The sequence below is a fragment of the Semicossyphus pulcher genome, unplaced genomic scaffold (genome assembly GCF_022749685.1).
Source record: "Semicossyphus pulcher isolate SPU_LCO1_2020_fin unplaced genomic scaffold, fSemPul1.0.p SCAF_22, whole genome shotgun sequence".
In the NCBI taxonomy this organism is placed as follows: domain Eukaryota; kingdom Metazoa; phylum Chordata; class Actinopteri; order Labriformes; family Labridae; genus Semicossyphus; species Semicossyphus pulcher.
Window position 1 is genome coordinate 14,077,551 of NW_027211696.1, and position 19,707 is coordinate 14,097,257.

Here is a 19,707-nt window from a genome sequence, read left to right on the forward strand (position 1 = left end):
GCTCAGCTTCCTCTGTTTAACTCTGCCATATGCTCCACGCTGGGATGTAAATGAGTTCAGCTCATTAGCATAGAAATAATTCATAGCTGTTGATTTTTGTGACGCCGCAGCAGAAGTGTTGTTGATGTTGTTGTCGGCTGCAGGGCTTTGGACGAAGGCCGCTGCCTGCTGGAATGTGCCAAGGGCAAGTACCAGTCAGGTGGCCGGTGTCACCTGTGCGACCACACCTGCGCCGCCTGTGTGGAGGGCGGGCCGGCTAACTGCACCAGCTGTGACACCGGTGAGGAACAAGCGGATCATGCTGTGTGTTAGCATGTGTATATACTGTGTGTGTGTACCTGTAAGATAGAAGAACAATAGAAGCAGATTTGATTAAAGAGTGTCTATATTTATAGGTTTTAGGTAGGGATGCATGATATTGGATTTTTGGCCGATATCCGATATGCCGATATTTTACAATTCATTTAACCGATTACCAATACCGCTACCGATATTTTTTTCCCGCACACCTAATTGCAGAGATCATCAACTCTCTTCTGTATTGGAGTTAGCGTACAGTATAATGGTGATACTCTTATCACATTTGTTACAACGGTTGGGGTGACGGGTCTTGAGATGGTTAATCAAGTTTGTAGTGTTGAAAGACTTTGCCTTGGCTCCTCCTCGCGTCACCGAAGCTGAGCAGTCATTGCAAACAGCAGTTTTGCTATCTATTTCGGACACTTTGAAAAACTTCCACACCACGGACATTTTGGCTTCTAACTCTCTCGTGCTGCAGGTAGACACACATGACGTCATCACGCTGCACCGCACAGGTCTTCTTCGCGCCGGGGACATTGCGCCGAGGTCGGGCATTAAATCATGTATGCAGCAGCCCATTATTTTATCGGTTAATTATTAGGGATAGGCCGATATCGGCATTTTGACGCATATCGGCATCGGCCTTTTATTTTTTTTAACTTTTTTTTTTTAATCTGACGGCCGATAAGAGTTCATTTCTTTGCAAATTTCATTTAACTTTCTTTTATTTACTTTATAAAACTTCAGGAAGTTTTTTATTTATTTAATTATTTAAATTTTCAGTTAACTTTATAAGAGATGCTGCTGACCCTGGGAACGCTTTTTGTTTGTTTGTTTAATAAACATATGCTTAAAGGCATTTAAACAAAGTTAAGTGTTGGAGTTCGTATTATTCAAAATTTTGACGCCAATATTTTAACTTTTACTGCAAATGAATATCGGCTCCAAATATCGGTTATTGGCCTCCTTGACTACTTATAATCGGTATCGGTATCGGCCCTGAAAAAACCATATCGGTCTATCTCTATTAATTATATCGCCGTGTTGGCCGATATCCGATAGTTCATTTTCAAGCCAATATCGGCGGATAACGTGCCGATAATATCGTGCATCCCTAGTTTTAGGCGATCATTAACTTTTATATAATTAATTTTATTGTTTAATCTGTAATTTTCCCTACATTTAGTCACTCTAATGATAAAACAAGTCTCAGAGTCACTTATTAACATGACGGGCAAAGCAGATCCTCCCAAAAAAAATCCCCAAAATAATAATAATATAAATAATAATCATTATATAACAATATTAATTCAGAACTGCAATACTTCCACGCAGGCAGCTCCTGGTGGTACTTTTAAAAAGCACACTCTCTACTCACCAGTTCAACCAATAGCAGGTTGAGTATTTACTCTACATTTACCTCTAGTCAGTTCTTCACTAACTTCTTAGGAACATACTTGGTTCTATCTAATCTTTACGTCTGAATTAAAACAATGAAACAAGCTGTAAAACTGAAGTAATGAGATGAAAGGTGCTTTGTAGATCAAAGAGGAACAACAGAGTCAGTGATTGTTTCCTTTCTGACACCTTTCGCATACATTCTGCCTTTTCATGCATTGTTAATTAAGAAGTGTTAAATAAAGTTAATACAGAGTGTGTTGTGCATCACTTAGTGTCAGTGAAACAGAAGTGAAGAGACATTTGGAACTGGCTGAGCGAAAACCCAGGCGCGTCCGCGAGCAGCTGTACGAGCCGAGGTTCAGCCAAAGTTCAACATCAAACATCTTCACAGCACGATTTCCTGTTTGTCCTCCAGATAAGTTCGGATTGGAGCGTTACTTGTACCAAGGCGCGTGTGTGGACACCTGTCCCGAGGCCTTTTATCACACCGAGGAGAGGAGCTGTGAGCCGTGCTCGGACCACTGCCGCCTGTGCACCGGCTCCGCCCGCTGCCTCAAGTGTCACTCCTCCTACTACGTCTCTGATGGAGCGTGTGCCAAGCTGGAGTGTGGAGAAGGTAAACAAGGTCACGGCGGCATTCACAGGCTGGTTTTCTTTTATCTGCTGTGTAAAAAAGGATGACCTTGGAAGGCATTGTCTTAGCCTGTCCACTCCTTTCTTTCTTTACGTTTTTTTTAAGCTCTCTTGTCCTTTTTTTCCCAGGTGAGGTTGAGGATCCAGACTACGACGACTGCATGGCCTGTGAGGAGGGCTGCAGGAAGTGTGTCCTGTGTAAGTACAGACTCAGTTACCAAAAAGCTGCCAACAGAAACCCGAGCTCTCCTCCCGGTGTGTTTCCGACCTTGTTCAACACTTTTCTCCTGGTAGTTCCTGGTTAAAAGGAGAGTTCTTTGTCTGCTTCCAACAGATAACCCCAGGCATTGCCTGTCCTGCACTGAGGGCTTTTACAAGTAAGGCTGTGTGCCGCGCTGCCGCCATGTGTGATCTCACCTCTCTTCCTTTCACTTCAGTGCGATGCTAGAAAGAAAAGGGGCCCTTTTTTTTTTGCAGTGAGAGTGGATTGGAGTGCGTGAGAAAAAAAAAAGAAAGTTCAGGTATAGACTGCCTTTGTTATCTGTAGCTTTCAGGATGGCTGCTACAAAAACTGTCCGGCCAAGACGTACAGCGTGGAAGAGGAGATGAGCTGCGTTCCGTGTGATGAGAACTGTGTGAGCTGCGACGAACACGAGTGCTACTGGTGTGAGACCGACCTCTTCTTATCAGGTAAAACTGCCCCACGCGGTCAGGACATGAAGGCATGGAGCGATGTTTACAGTGCTGGAAGAAGTTTGCAGACCCTGCGCTTGAGGAAAAGTAGCCATACAAGAAAATCTAATTATACTCCTTTCAAAGTAAAAGTCAAGTATTGAAAAATTTAGTAAAGTAAAAGTATGAAAGCAGTGCTATATAAATGTACTTAAGGCGTTAAAACTGATATATATGAATGTGTAAGAGGCATTTTACTATTGAATATTAATTGTAAATACTTAGAGTTAAAATATTGTTTTACGCTGCATCATATTTTATACAATAATCACATGTTCTGTATGTAAAATTCAAAACAAAACTTTATCTATAAGATACATTTAGTGAAGTAAAAAGATGTATCTCCTCTGAAATGTAGTGTGTCGTAAAAATAACTTAATATTAATATAATATATTGATATAATTATTATTAGAATATAAAATATTTTTATATTTTATAATATAATGTAATATTAAAATATGACTGAAATATGGCACTAAAGTCATTGTACAACTGTGGAAGGCAAAGTTACTGTGGTATTATCAGGTATCAAAAATTATCAATATGCATGCCAGATTATTCCTTTATCAGAACTGATGTTTATTTTAAGAGCAGCATTTAAAAGTTACACAAGATCAAGATAGTTTGGATTACTGTCTGTACTTTCTTTTATGTTGGGTAATTAAATGTATGACAATGCAATCATATTTTATAAGATTATCATACATTTTGTATAACTAATATTAGCCTGATGGAGTGACCAGTAACTGAAGTCTGGCCAAAATTGACCTGCTAGCAAAACTAAGCTGTGGTTCCTTAAACTGTCCTCCCAGGTTAGTTCTAATTATTTCAAATACAGATATTTTTTTAAAGGTATGTATTTAGGTTATTCAACGTAGAGAAAATCTTTGCACATCTGTTTCATAGGACAGGTGCGTAGGAGAGGAAAAAAATCAGTCAAAATTGCAAGTAAACTCCTGCACACTGTCCAACTTGCAGCAATCTCAGATCCCATCAGCTATAGTCTGAGACGATAAAGCCTCTGGGGACACCGGTGAATGTGCCGGGCGGTAAGCGATAAATGACTTCCGGTCAAGACTTTTCGCGTGCTGCATCGTTACAGAAAGAGAAACCGTTTTCTTGTGATTAACTTCTAATCAACTGTCTTACCTTTGCTGAAATTTCAACATCATGATGCAGATTTGTAAGAAGTAAAAATGAAGCTTTGTCAGGTCTGTCCTCAAGAGGAGAAGAAAACTTTTTAAATGCTCGTTTGTTGAACGGAGGTCGGATCGATCTGATCCGTTGCTCTCCACACGGACTGTTTTTCCTGCATATGCCGCAGCCTGCTGATACGTGATTGGTCAGCATTACTCGGACTATAAGCGTACTACAAAAGGAAACCAGAAAACTTCCCTTCCCGGAAAACCCACGTCCTTGCCTACAGATTCTAGTGTGTAGAATAAATAGCGATTAATTTGTTTGCAACGTTTCGGTACTCGACCTTCATCGTCAAACAAAGGATTGCCTGATGAAGGTCGAGTACCGAAACAGTGCAAGCAAATAAATGTATTTTCTGCAAGTTGGACAGTGTGCAGAAGTTTACTTGCAAACTGGATTTTGAGCCACTCTATAAAAAGGCAGGGCCCCTGTAAGCCTTTACCGTTTTACTTTATTTGTGCCTCAGTATTTCATATCTGGGGCTCACACTGTTCCCCATATGTTACCCACACTGAAGCTTGACCGCAGACACTTTGGTCAGAGAGGTGTGTGAGCAGAAGGTAATGTGGCCTCGAGCCGTTGACCTTGAGTCGAGATGAGGAGCGAATGTTTTTTTTCTTCATCCCCAGCTGATTTATCAAACTTCACGCAGTCCGTCTGAAGTCAGAAAAAGCTTAATGCAATTTCTTTCACACCTGCTGTAGCACGCTCAAAGACCTTTAGACAGACCTTAATGTGTGAAATTGTCCGATTTCCCCTTAATGTAAAGTACAAGTAAGTGCTAAGTGGGTTACATGCAATATTGATCTCTTAAAACAGAGAAACTTCTTCTTTCTTTCCAGAGGGGAGTTGTGTTTCAGAGTGTCCTGACGGTTTCTATGGCGATGAAGACACCAATGACTGTGAGGAGTGTCAGTCAGACTGTGTGACGTGCAGCGGCCCGGAGGACGGCGACTGCCTGACGTGTGAGGATGGAAAGACGCTGGAAAACGGAGAGTGTGTGTCCGAGCACGAGGTCTGTCCCAGTAAGACCTTTCGGAGCGGTGAGGCTAATACTTAAGTATCCCACTAATCCATCTGTCTGCCCATAATGAATCAGGGATTTGGGCACTTTCACAGGGGCAGAAAAGAAATCTTGCAGGGTAATTGGTCTGTGTGCCACCGTCCCTGAACCCTGTACCAACTTAAGTACTCAAAACAGACAGAACTACTGAGCGTCGGCCAGATACGGGCTCTGAAATAATTGATTGTATATGCTGAACATTTAGTTCCCCCTAAGAATTAGTTGGACAGACCTTTAGACAACATACGTAATTAGTGTGAGGCAAGACATCTTAATTATAGGAGCTAAAATAACTCGGAGAAAAGTACAAAGGTTAACGCAAAGGTTGAAAATGAACACAGAAGTAAAGTTAGTCTGAAACTTTGAGTCTCAGCAGCTACAAAAACCTAGCCTCAAATTGTTGAACATGTTGCAGGAAGCAATTTGGCTTTGTAATTCACAGTTGATTCAAATGCTTTTTTAATGCTGCTGTTTGTTAAAAAGCATGTTATCCAAAATGTCTTCAAAGAGTTAGATGAGAGAGTCAACTATGTCTGTATCTTTTAAATATGAGGCAACAGCAAGCAGACGGTTAGCCTAGCTTAGCGCAAAGGCTGGAATCTGAGGGGAACAGCCAGCCCATTAGCACCACTTAAGCTAAGTTATTAACACATTTTATTTCTGTCTTTTAATCAATATAAAGCAGAGTTTTAAAAACAAGTTGTGGTTTTACAGGAAGACACGTTGGAACTATTTCTGGACCTGGCTGAACTAGTAGTTTCCTCCTGTTTCTTGTGTTTATCCCTAGCTTAGCTAATAGCCCGCTAGCTCCAGCTTTCTGACAGTGATTACATTTTGGGAAACAAATATTTACTTAATATTTATTTAATTGATACTATTGTCATGTCTGCACACTAAATATATATGAAGTTACAGGCAGAAGGCAGTTAGCTTAGCTTAGCACAGAGACTAACAGCAGGGAGAAACAGCTAGCATGACTTGCAAATTCTACAGCACATAGGCTAACCCAATAAAATCACTACATGTCATTTTTAAATTTCTGTTAGCAATTAATTATTAATACAGCAGCTAACAACGAGACATAACATGTTAATGAGTACAATTTAGAGGAGTTTCCAAGGCTAGCTGTTCCCTGAGCTTGCTTCCAGTCTTTCTAAGCTAGCTGCTAGTTTTAGCTTCGCATTTAGCACACAAACATGAGAGTGGTATCAATCTCTTCATATGACTCTGACATGAAAGTTGATTAGTGTGTCTCCCAAACTGTTGAATTATAAGCTATATAAATTTGACTTCTAGCAATATTGTTGTTCTAGCTCCCATTTTCCTTCCTTATACCACTTATTAGGGAGATGACTTCCCATCTGACTGAAACGTTCAGGTTTCATCCGTCAGCCAGGACAGTGATTTGTGCAATGACTGTCCTGGATCAGAGCTGGCCGTCCGTCTTGTGTTGTTATGCAATGAATCACGCCCTGTCTCCGTTCACCGTGTTGTTTAACCTGCAGATGATGGAGAGTGTGAGGCCTGCCACTCCTCCTGCGAGTCCTGCTCCGGAGAGGAGAAGAACCAGTGTACGAAATGTGCAAAAGGTCGGTCAGACACTTAGATTAGGTGTTTATGTGCTGCTAGGCCTGCAACAGCAGTTTGATCTTTTAGAGGTTACTCCGCAGCGTATCCGGCTCTTTCGCCGTGTTGATGTTTACTCTTTCCTCCTCCTGCAGGGCGGTTTCTGACCACACAGCAAACATGTGTGTCAAAGTGTCCCGGGGGTTTCTTTGCCAGTCGGCTGAGCGGTGTGTGCGAGGCGTGCCCTGCGGGCTGTTTGCAGTGTGTGGACGCTCGGCACTGCACCCGCTGTCAGAGCACACGGAAGGCTCAGTTATTCCTGCAGGACGGAGAGTGTGTGCAGCAGTGTGCCAGGTCAGGGGTCAATCCTGTCACTCTTTGTTCTTTAACATCGCAAATTTAAATGCATTTAAATGCTGCGCTTGACATTGAATATTTTCAGGTAGGAAATATGGTGGAGATTTAACCCTTTTGGCATAATGATGTTGAAATCAAATCCTTTGAACATCTGGCTATGAAGAACCAAAATGTGGAGAGATGTATTTGCTGGCCATGATTTTGACATTTCCTACTTGATGTTTATGTGCCATTAAATTGTGGCATCCTTGAGACTGAAAAAAGATCTCGTCCTTGCTTTCGAGGTCCTTGAAGCTCCATTAGCACCGAGATGACTTTTGTAACTTTTTGGCCGTGAGGGCATTTTTTAAATCTTACTTTTACTACCAACTATGAAGCAGCTTTGTCTTATTTTTAGCAAGACTTAAGTACGACATGATTGTCCGGATAAATTATCAGTTGTCCTCTGCAGACTGAAGCAGAGAGGAGAGCAAAATGCCAGGCCTCTTGTTCACCCCTGCAGCATCACGACACAAAATCATGAGAGCAAATTAGATGTATTTTTTCTAACATAGTTAAAAGTTAAATGTATGCAGTCTAACATACATGTTGTAAACAAATCAATTAATGCATCACCAATGTTTATACTCCTAATTAATGCAGCCTGGTTTAACTAATGTAATTTCAAGATAATCTACATGTTAAGGCAAGGATGCAACTGCAAAGCATCCACGCATATTTAACCCAGTGTACCGTCTTGTGTCTCACAGAGGCTATCCTGCAGGCCAGGTGTGTCGGAGCTGTGCTGCAGGCTGTGCGTCCTGCGAGAAGAACTCCACCCACTGCCTCAGCTGCGAAGAACCTCTCCTCCTCCACAAGCACCAGTGTGTGGACGAGTGTCCTCCAGCGCACACCGTCAGGGACGGGGAGTGTCATCACTGCCCCGCAGCCTGTGAGAAGTGCAACGAGCTCGGGCAGTGCACAGGTACTGAATCACACAATGTGAAGCTGGAGGAATTCTGCTGTTTGAGCTCGTTCAGCCTAACACACACTGTGTTTTCACCTCTTTATAGTCCTTCTCACAAGCAAGTTTGGTGCTATTCCCACATTAGCCAAATGGCTCTTGTCGCTAATGTAGCTCACTTGTTCGTTCATTTATTTATTTGATCCGAACTGATAAATCGAAAAAATTTATGGTTTGCCATTAAAAGTGTTGTACAATCATTCATGGTCCCCACACCTTGTATCCTATTTAGAACCGTTCAATGGGCTGTGAGAAGAGTGCAAAGGCACAGAGCCTCACTCCTCTAAAGGGCCTCGCACAGAGTCTGCAACAACACTTCAAAAGTAGCCCAACCTGGCAACCCTGTCTTTATTTACTATATTTAATATTTTCGAGACTGTTGTTGACCCACCATGATTCTGAAACGAAATTCCTGTTTGTCAATTTCATACTCAAAAATATAACTTATAAAATATAACAAATTATTGAGTTTTTTTATTCTATGATTGATATTGCGTCGTTACGTAGTGCGCGCTCCATCTCGCTGCTCACTGCAAGGACGAAGGAGAAGGGGAAACAATGTCGGCCGTACGAGAGTGTGACAGATTTGGTAAACACGTGTCCGGTGCTGAGAAAAAGAAAATGATTATTAAAAAAAGGAAGAATTTAATAAGTCACTGCGAGGATCGCTGGATACATTTTTCAACACTTCCAGAGATGTGGTGGCTGTGCAGGTGTGTGAAGCTAGCAGGCATGCATGTCAAAGAGCAGTCCTTGCACGTCAAGTTCGCACAGGGCCTCGCAACAACTCTCATCCTTTGTTGATCCTCTGACTTTTCCTCCAAAATTCATGGTTTGAAATAAAAGATTTAAATGCTTTTTAGATGGATGTGTTCTCATAATAACATGCTAAACATGCTAATGACATGCTTGTTATTGTGAACATATTAGCATGCTGACATCTTGCAGTAGTCTTGTTCTATAACATTTCCACTAAATAGATGGATAGATACTTTATTGAATTTTTAAATCCATTTTGTGTAGATGTCATTGTCCAAAATGTTATTTTCCTTCCGCTACCGTGTGCATGTGAGTGCATGTGAGTGCACATCATAACCAAAGCATGTTTATAAGAATTGGTCGTAGCCTCTTGGCTTCAAAAGTGAAAGTGAAGTTATGCCTGAAGAGTCTTAAACCTGCATTCTTTCTGACAGCCAGCAGGGGGCGACGCAACTGGTTAAGAAAACAAGTCCGATGAAAAATCTACCTACCTATCGTTTGGTTTATAGCCTTAGTTTTCCTAATGTGTTGATGGACTCAAACGTTAGTTTCAGACGTAGTACTGTGTTTCCATCCTGTAGTCCAAATATGGTCACTTCTGGCTCCACAAAACAACAACATGGCAACGGCGTGAACGCCAAACTCAAGGCTACAAATGGTAGTCCATAAATGAATGGGTGACAACTAATCCTACACAGTCGCTGGTCATAACGCACACCTCTGATTCACCTGTGTGACGTCTGTTTCTCATTCATATCTTATCAGAGACACAGCTGTTGTTCTCTAAGGCTTCAGGGTAGTAACTATGTGAGTTGTCCTAAAGTCTGTTGTTTGTTCAGGCTGTGAGGAGTATCACTTCCTCCACGAGGGCCTGTGTGTGCTCGACTGTCCCGAGAGGTTCTTTGAGGACAAAGACCAGGGGGAGTGTTTGCGGTGCCACCCTGACTGCGCTTTGTGTGACGGCCCCAACGACAACGACTGTGACACATGTATGGACCCAGAGGCCACGCTGTACAGCGGGGCGTGTCTGGCCCCCTGCCCCTCCCACACCTACAGAGAGGCTTTAACAGGAGAGTGTAAAGGTACATCACAAAGCATGCAGCTCCGGCTTGTCTGCCTGTTACAAAGTTCTAATATCTTAGGGCTAATTTGAGGGTCATAAATGTACTCGTCTGAATAAAACTAAGAAACCTGTTTATTTACTGATTCTTATTAGAAGGTTTGTTTATCAAACATTTAGAAATCTTGCTCTTTTCGGCTATGACGATGCTCCAATTCTCCTCCAACTTTGTTTTCTCCTCACTTATGCAACATTTTGTGTCCTGTCGAATGCCCTTGATGCATTTCCTCAATTATATTCCTCTCCTCTGCCTGAGTGTGTTTCCTGACTTTGGCTCCGACTAAAATAGCAACGCTTTTCAGACGGTTAACAGGCAGCTGTCAAACCTTGAAAAACAGAACAGCGATGCCAAAGACGGTTCCCTAGAGAAAAACACACTGCTCCAGTTTTGTTATTCAAAAAACACAAAGGATGCTGTGTTTCTCCCAGGAAAGCATTGTAGGCGAAGCCCACTTTGGTTGCTACATACAGTAGCTGCCAGCAGGAAGACTTTTAAAATGAAGTACATTGGTGTACTGCAAAATGGACGGAGGGGGATTTTTTTTTTTCATTTATTTTTATCTGAAGTGAACACAGGTGCAGAAATGTTTTCACAGACACTTTGAGAACACAATAGGTGGAAACTACCTGGTAAAGTGTCTTCTTTTCATGCACCCCGTGTACAGAGGCTGAGTCCTCGCTGCAACAGCCGGGTTTGATTTCAACTCTCAGCCCTTTGCTGCATCTCATGACCTCTCTTTTCTTTACATTTCTGTCTCGCTACAGTTTCCACTATCCAAAAAATAAACAATAAAAACATAAAAGAAAAAGGAAAATAAAAACTACTTTAAGAGGGAGTATTATGCTGTTTCACATTTTAAGACATATATATAATGTTACAGTGTTGGATGTCCAGACTAAATGTGGGTGAAGTTTCAAATCTGTAGGTAAAATGTTGGAGTAATGCCCAGGCTCCTCAGCTCAGTCTGCAGGCTGCTGTGAACGCCAGGTTTCACACTGTTTTTTCTACACGCTGCACTTTGTGACGTCACAAAGTGCAGCCTCAGCAGGTTACGGAGCTGGCCAATCAGAAGAAAGTGGGCTTGTAGGGGCGGGGTTTCTTAAAGCATTCGATGTTGAAATTCCCTTTGGACCTTCTATGTATTTAGTCTGTGACTGTTTTTGTTCACTGCAAAACTCAATAAAAACTAAGTGAACAGTAAGAATAAGGTTAAAAAAAAAAAGAAGATTAAATTAGAATAAATAATATAAAATTTAAATCAATTTCATAACTTGTGATGAATCCGATGAAAATTGATTTGAACCTGGATGTTTTTATTTTATTTATTTTTTGCTATATTATTATTATTATTATTATTGTTGTTATAACTTCATAAAAATACATTTTAATAAATTATTTTTATATTTATTAATTAATTTATGTATTTTTATTTTACTCCATGTATTTATTATTATTATTATCTTTTATTTTATTTTATTATTATTATTTTGTTATTTATTATTTGTTTCTTCCCTATCAGCACTAGATTTTGTTGTGACGTATAATTGTCAAAATAGGCACAAAGCAGAATGTCTGTAATTGCTCTCTGTAAATCTTCTGGCTTCCAATAAAAACAAAATGAAAAAAAAAAAAAAATCAATTTGATAAAAATTAGATCAAATAAATTTCAAAAAATAAAATGCATGCAATGCAAAACATAAGGTAAATATAACCCACTTAATACTGTTGATATATAAATATATACATTATATTAACTTAACTAACTTAATTAGGCGTATTAACATTGGTGATACTAACTACTAACTAGGTTAACATTTTGAGTAAATAGATGCATATAATAAAGTAACATTTAAAAGTGCAAAGTTTAAATTAGGCTCTATCAGTCAAGTCAGAGGAAGCTAATGGCTTTAGTGGTTTTTTAAAAGAAAGGAAGTGTGTTCCAAAGCTTTGGGCCGTTTTCAGACAAATATCAAGCCCAGAAAAAGTATTATTTCTTCTGCTCGACTGTCGGTGTGTAAATATCATTTCATTCGGTTACTGTTTTCTGCTTCCAGACTGTGATGCCTCCTGCCTCACCTGCTCCGGTCCCCACTCTGGCTCCTGCACCAGCTGCAGAGAGGACCACAGGCTCGAGGGCCACGGCCACTGTGTCCCATCAGTCAAGTGCTCGCCTCACCAGTACGCAGACCAGCACGGGGACTGCCACCCGTGTCACAAATACTGCCACAGGTGTTCGGGTCCTGGCAAAACCCACTGCCTGAGCTGCAACCAGAGACATCTCCTGCTCAGTGAGTCCTGTTTGCAGGGCTTTGTGAATCCTCTGACGTGTTCGAGCATCTGTGACTTGTTTATTCGTGTGGCTGCGTGATCGCCATGTGTGTTTGTCGCTTGCAGATGGCACCTGCGTGGACACATGTCCCACCGGCTACTATGAGGAAGAGTTGGGCCAGAAATGCGAGCCTTGTGACGCTTCCTGTCTGACGTGCGTGGGGGAAAACAGCCACGAGTGCCTCTCCTGTAAAAGCCACCTCTTCAGAGAAGGCAAAGAGTGTGTGGAGACCTGCCAGCACAGGTAGCTTAACCTCCCCGCCGCCCAGCTGTGCCGCTCATCCAACAGATTAAATGCGGTCACACAGTGTTGTCATTAATAAAAGATCAGCTTAGGCCCATAATGTCACTGTGGACACTAAACCACTGCTTTCCTTTAGCTCTCTGGACAGGGATGCAATTTGGAGATCAGGCTAATTTAGCCTGAGAATTAAACAGCAATGCATGTGGCCTGTAAAATGCTAATTAGACTTGAGTTTATTTGTGGAAGCGGTGATTGAGAGAGTTAAATTAATGTGCTGTTAAATTGATATGCAGTAAAATACTCTCAAAAAGGACACGAGGCTATTTATTGTTTGACCCATCATCATTCATATTTTCTGACCTGTGTGCGAGCCACGCAGCAAAAACAGGAAGTACCACTCTTGACTTTTTCTTCCACAATCTGTCCCAGTGTCCTCAGAAGTGTTCTGTTATGATTGCCTTCCCTCTGTCATGCTAGTTTGGGTCATTCACAGCCGTGTGTGACTGAGTGGCTGCAGAGAGGAATCTCCTTTGAGGACAAACAAAACTCTCATCTGCTTTAATTGAATCTAATCCATCACAACTTTCCCACCAGTCACTATGGAAACACGGGCTCGGGGATGTGCGAGAAGTGTGACCCGAGTTGCGGTGAGTGTATCGGGGGCGGGGAGGACAGCTGCCTGAGCTGCGCTCTGGGTCTCATCTACTTGCGGAAGGAAGGCCGTTGCCTCCCCTCGTGCCCCGAGGGATACTACCACGACGCCGCGCACAGGACCTGCGAGCACTGCCACGCCAGCTGCAGAGCGTGCTCAGGTAGGAGTGTCCACTCAGCACTAATTTAATATTGTGGAACGAACACACACACACATTCACAAACACACACACACACTCACATAGGTGATGAGATATTGATGCTTTTATTTTCTCCCAGGACTGCAGATGCAAAAGCGCTGAACTGTTCGCGCTGTGCTGTGAACTGACCGCATTAATCTTATTCACAGTGCAGTCCAGGTTCATGCATAGTGTATATGCTCCAAAGGGCATTAATTCAAATACATCTTAAATGAATAATGAAACTTAAGATTAAATCATTAAAATGTTCACAAGACAAAGCTGTCAACATTTATATTTTTGTTAGTTTCAGTAAATCCCAGATAAAGAGCAAAACCAACTCTGTCACTTAAAACTATCCGACTCCCTCAGCCTGTGTGTGTTGCTTACAAAAGACAGACATCTTAAGTGATAAATATATGCTTTAATATTTAATTTTTAATATAAGTAGCTTAACATTCTTCCAAAAAAGCAAATAACCACAATGGGAAGAAATAGTGTATTTATCTGGGACTTAAGTGCACATAAGTTAATATGTGCAGCAGGACAGTGCATGAACGATTGACTCAAAATGCATCCAACGGCCCATGGTCAGTATAGTTCAGAAACGCACTCAACACCAGGCTCTGGCTGCAGACAATTCTTGTTAGTGGAGACCAGCTAAAATGGGACTTTTTGTTATGTCTCCTCTCACCGATCGTCCTCCACTCTGCTAATCCGGAACAGATCGGCTGCAGGAGCCAGATTTGTCAACAGAGCTGTCAATCATCCTTTTTTCAGTATCAAATAACTAATTAAAAATAAACTCGTCAGAAAAATGAACTATTGGACGAATCAGCATGATAAGAACTAACTATAATGACAGAAACCATGTTTGAGAAACATTTATTTGTTGTGTATTTTGATTTTATAGTTTGACTCATGTCCCATCTGTTAACATGGAGGAGGCGGGCTTTATGACCTATACTGCAGCCAGTCAGCAGGGGGCGATAGAGAGGGTTTGGGAGCTGTCATGTCGTCCATCTTTTTATACAGGCTATGGTTGACACCATTCCTCATTCCCCTCAAGCAAAAGGTATTCATATCGGCGCAACTATGTCAATATATACCAAACATTCATAACATTAGACCACCTGCCTAATGTTGTGTAGGACCCTCTTTGGTCACCAAAACAGCCCTGACCCATCGAGGCATGCTCTCCACTAGACCTCTGAAGGTGTGCTGAGGTATCTGGCACCGAGACGTTAGCAGCAGATCCTTTAAGTCCTGTAAGTTGCGAGGTGGGGCCTCCATGAATCGGACTTGTCCAGCACATCCCAGTGGATCGATTCAGATTGGATTGAGATCTGGGAAATGATCAGTTAGGGCTCGAGTAGCTCTTCTGTTGGATTGGACCACACGGGCCAGCCTTCTGGCCGGTCCACCAGGTTTCCTTCCTTAGACCCCTTTTGGTAGGTACCACTGCAGACCGGGAACACCCTGCAAGAGCTGCAGGTTTGGAGATGTTCTAACCATCACAATCTGACCCTTGTCGAAGTCGCTCACAGTTTTTCTGCTTCCAACACGACAAAATGTTCACTTGCTGCCTAACATGTCCCACCCACTGAACGGGGCCATTGTAACAAGATCATCTTTTTTAATTCACCTGTCAGTGGTCATAATGTTATCGGTGTATATCTCCAGTCAGGTTCTACTTGTTAGTTTGATCAATTCATTGTTCAGTTGCTGACAGTAACACAAATATAGAACATGACCAGACTCACCTCTGAGTTGTCTTTTATCTTCAGGTAAAGATTCCCGCGCCTGTGACTCGTGCTTCCCTGGATTCCTGCTCTCTGACGGCATGTGCGAGTCCATGTGTTACATCGGCCAGTATCCTGTAGTGCGGGTATCCATGCTATTTTCTTTCATTTAATTATTACCTTTGGCCTTTGCCTTTACTGGATAGGGCAGCTGAAGAGAGACAGACAACATGGGGAAGAGAGAGAGCGGTTGACATGCAACAAATGTCCGCAGGTCGGAGTGGAACCCGGACTGTGCCTCTGCGTATGGGGCGTCTGCACCACCATGCTCTTTTTTTAATTAAGTTTTAATTTAACAAATATTAACTTTTCATTTTAAAATTCTTCCCCTGTCCTTGCTTCAACCAAAATAATTATTAACTAATGTTTTGGCCCCGGGTGCCATATAATGCAATTCAGGCTGACTTATTACTGCACAGCAGAGTGAAAATTATTACTGTGTCATGATTTCAAAATAAATCTCCTGGCTCCTGCTGTGAGGCAGCGGACTGAGAGCGTCTGGCAGGTGGATGCATATTAATTGGTTGAGCTGAAAGGCAGAGCATTAGTTACATTCAGTCCTTTTGAAATAACACTTTTCTTTTGAAGCTGTGATGCTGAATTCATGCCGCGGCCGCGTGTCTCCTGCCTCTCATCAGGGTGCGGGCCACGAGTGCGAAGTCTGCGACGTCTCCTGTCTGGAGTGTCGAGGCCCCGGTTCGGCCAACTGCACCATGTGTCCTCCTCAGGCCATCTTAGAAGCTGGAGGGCGCTGTCTGCTTTGTTGCCGCCACGAGGACGAGGAGGAGGAGGCCTCGACGCAGCAGCAGGACTGTTGTAACTGCACTGAGACTCGAGGTAGGCTTGTGATCAAATTCTGACTCTTATCATCTTTCCAGACTGAACAGAGGAAGGATCTGTGGATTCAACTTCTGTGTTGATTATACTCCTTGTGAAGTCATAAAAATTACTCAGGCTGTAACTAATTAATTATTTCATTAGTAATTAAAAGTTTGATTAATTTTAGAGTTGGCTCATTTATTGCTTAGTCTATTAAATATCAGACAACAGCAGAAGAATGGCTGTCGTAATCTTTCACAGCCACAAGGCGTTGCCTATAAATTACCAAACAGTCCACAACTGACATAAATATTCATCTTAAATGTGACGTAGATTTTGTTGTGTGACATTAAAATGTCTGTCGTTTCGGTTTTTAATCTGAGCTCTTCTCGCTGGTGTGAAACGAGTGGAAAACTCTGACGCCCAGTTGGTTGATGAATGAATCAAAGCTGATCCACACTGTCCCGATGAAGCAGTCTGAACCCTTATTAAACAACAACTTCATTTTTCATTTTAACTGTTGCTTATTGAGTCATGAATATTTAACATTTTAGATAATTACTCTTAAAGGTGCTTTAAATCAAGTTCAGTGTTCTGAAGAGACCTGACGCTTAAGCTGCTTTCCCACTGCTCATAAAACCTGTAACCAGGTAATTATCGCCTCGGGTCCGATCGGCATACATGGGAACACAAACCCTGGTTGACGCGCTAATTCGCCCTTTCCGGCGCGATGCTATGAAGTTCCGGCCGCTGTCACATATAAAACAGAAGAACATACAACTACGAATTTGTTCTTTGTCTCGTGCAAGACGCAGCAACACTGGCGACCGAGAGGTGAGAGAGCGTCTTCTGATCCGAGGGGAAGAAGAAATTAGGCAGCAGGTTTCACCACGTTTGTGACGTCAGACGGTGACGAAGAGACCGGAAGGAGTATACTCCACTGGCTATGGGAAAAGAGACAATCGGCATTTATTAGCGGGTCTTCCCGGGTCTGAACAACCTGCGTCAACGTGCTAATCTCAGTGGGAAAGGGGTTTAACTGTGTCCCAATCCAGGGGCTGCATCCTTCGAAGGATGTATTTGAAGGCTGATTGCGTCACAGCAGCACGTCGAAGGCTGTCCCAATTCAAAGGCTCCTTCAAATGCGGCCGGCAAATGGGGTGCATCCTTCGACAACTTATCTCAAGATTCATTGTGCAGTTTTCAAACGAGATAGCGGACTCTTACGCAGCCGAGGAATACACTTTTAAATGTTTTTGGTTTTAACTCAAAAATGAAAAAAATTCAGGAGCACACAAAGAAATTTAGCAGCACAGTGAAAAATGTTCAACAGCAAGTTTATTAACAGTTTACTATATACATTTATTAAGCGCATGTGTCTGTGCGTGGCCAATCGCAACAGTGAATTATTGCAATTGTGCTGCTTGTTGCTCAGAAAAACGTGCCAAAAAAAGAAAATAGCAAAAAAATGTATGTTCAAAGCAATTTGTGTAATAATGATGTGTGCACATGCACGGGTAAGCATACACAAGATAGCTTTACATACTTCATGTTACAAGAAACAAACAGAAAACAAACAAAACAGAACAAATAACCCACTATATCTTACAATTTAATCCTGTTTTTTTAAGAAAAATAAAAAGAGCCTTGTAGCATTCCCTCGTTATCGTACAGCGTTCACCTTTCTCTCACGTGACACGGCTGCGTCGTCCCAGAAAACTCTCCTGTGATTGGTGCATTGTGGCTTTTGGACTGTGGGACTTGTAGTTTTTGGACGATTAGCAGGGAGGAAAAAGATTACGATAGGTGGTAATCTTCACTCGCACACTGTGCTCGTAAATTATTTTTCCAGTTTGCACACACCTATTTTTAGGGGCAAATGTGGACAAAAATACTTGTACTGTAGAGCCTAGCTAGTTAGCCCGCTAGCTACCTGTTGCTAGGCGACAGGAGCGGTGTTTGTGAAGCAAGGGTAAGGGAAACAGGAAATTGTCCGTAGACCAGACTAGGCTTTAGGGGCTACGCAGGCTATGAATGACGCATCCTCCGTGGACCGCCTCCTTCGAACTCTGCCGCCCCTGGATTGACTCACAGCTAACGTGTGATGAATACTCATATTGGGATCTTTACTATAGCGAACAGAGTTCTTACCTGGTATTGGTTTATTATTCTGTAAGTGATCTTCTAAGCAAAGTGAAAACAATAAGAGGAGCTTCCTCTAAGCTGGCATCAAGCCCCACCAGCAGACAGCACTAAGACAGAGCCTCACTGTCTATATGTAGCCTGAGAGGCAAAACCCAGGGGAGGAAACAAAGGCTGCAAATTACTTGCAGCTGCTTGTTAAGCTTATTACTGTGAGTGTATTGTAATAAGTGAAGGTGACTCTGATGAGAATATTAATGTTTCTTTATTGGTTACTTCTTCTCTGATCTGGATTGTAGAGGACATGCTTTAGACAGATGTTAGTGGATTAAAGAATAAACTTTAAAAGCTGTAAAAGGTCGAGGGGGTTATGTAACAAAACAGCTACATTTGGGAGGAAACAGCAAATACACAGTATGAGTTTGTTTCAGCACTAAGAAAATATTAAAATCTGTTTAATAACTTCCTGTCTGTGTGGGATTTCTAGGCGAGTGCGTCCTCTCCACCAACTTGGCCTTCAGGAACGAGGAAGAAGAGGAGGCCGGAGGCAACCTGGCCCTCTTCATCATCGCCTGCATCCTGTTGGTGCTGGGACTGGTAGCTGTCGTCTTCCTTGTCAGACACTCCCGCTCAAAGAGCGAGCCACCTGACATCACCCCCCGCGGCTACGAGAAGCTGGGCTCTGGTGGGGGTTACGGCGGCGGCGGCGGCGGCAGACACGGCGGCTACAGCTCCTCCTCTACGTCTTACAGCAACCGTGGCGCCGGCTCCTCCGGAGGTCGCTTCCAGGAGTCCCAGCTGGTCGACGTCAGCGAACGGCGCTCAGGGGTTAAGGACGATGACGACGACGATGACGAAGACGAGGACATTGTTTACATGGGGCAGGACGGCACCGTGTACAGGAAGTTCCGGTACGGACAGCTGGGAGAGGACAACGAGGACGAGCTGGAGTACGATGATGAGAGCTACACGTTCCGGTGAAGATAAAGAAACATTCTGCTTCCTCTTCTTTCTCTCTCTCTCTTTCTCCTCCTCTGTTTATCTCCTCCTGCCCGGAGGGACAGACCCATTTATCCTCCACTGAATATGAGTCGAACTAAATGAGACATGAGAAGCTATTTATAATGAGCGGCATTTTACAACTGCTATTCATTCACAAAAAGAAATGTGCAGCAGAAAAACTTACTGTTAAACGTTGGTAAGGACTTGTTTACATATCAAAGCTTGATTTCTAGTCTTGGTTTGGAGTATGATGACTTCCTGCATATATATATAACATCATGTATCATGGGTATTCATTAGTTTTGACAGTTTCATGAAGCATATTATTCATCTTTTTAATTGTTGTGTTGTTGGATTAGCATTTTAAATGTGATTAAACCTGCTATTTCTCTTGCTTTTCTATA

At 42.4% G+C, this 19,707-nt stretch overlaps 1 protein-coding gene across 1 annotated transcript in view; it reads left to right on the plus strand.

Annotated features, from left to right (window-relative positions):
* Window positions 1-19,650, plus strand: part of pcsk5a (proprotein convertase subtilisin/kexin type 5a) — a 39,240-nt gene extending 19,590 nt beyond the window's left edge. The window contains exons 23-38 of the mRNA XM_069673874.1: window positions 144-280; window positions 2,117-2,317; window positions 2,464-2,532; window positions 2,669-2,711; window positions 2,882-3,024; window positions 5,110-5,310; window positions 6,836-6,919; window positions 7,052-7,250; window positions 8,003-8,217; window positions 9,855-10,097; window positions 12,191-12,424; window positions 12,531-12,708; window positions 13,303-13,520; window positions 15,326-15,426; window positions 15,979-16,177; window positions 18,789-19,650. Of these exons, the coding sequence (XP_069529975.1) occupies window positions 144-280; window positions 2,117-2,317; window positions 2,464-2,532; window positions 2,669-2,711; window positions 2,882-3,024; window positions 5,110-5,310; window positions 6,836-6,919; window positions 7,052-7,250; window positions 8,003-8,217; window positions 9,855-10,097; window positions 12,191-12,424; window positions 12,531-12,708; window positions 13,303-13,520; window positions 15,326-15,426; window positions 15,979-16,177; window positions 18,789-19,282 (2,959 nt within the window). The 3' untranslated portion in view covers window positions 19,283-19,650. The remainder of the gene's footprint in view (window positions 1-143; window positions 281-2,116; window positions 2,318-2,463; window positions 2,533-2,668; window positions 2,712-2,881; window positions 3,025-5,109; window positions 5,311-6,835; window positions 6,920-7,051; window positions 7,251-8,002; window positions 8,218-9,854; window positions 10,098-12,190; window positions 12,425-12,530; window positions 12,709-13,302; window positions 13,521-15,325; window positions 15,427-15,978; window positions 16,178-18,788) is intronic.
* The last annotated feature ends 57 nt before the right edge of the window (window positions 19,651-19,707 follow it).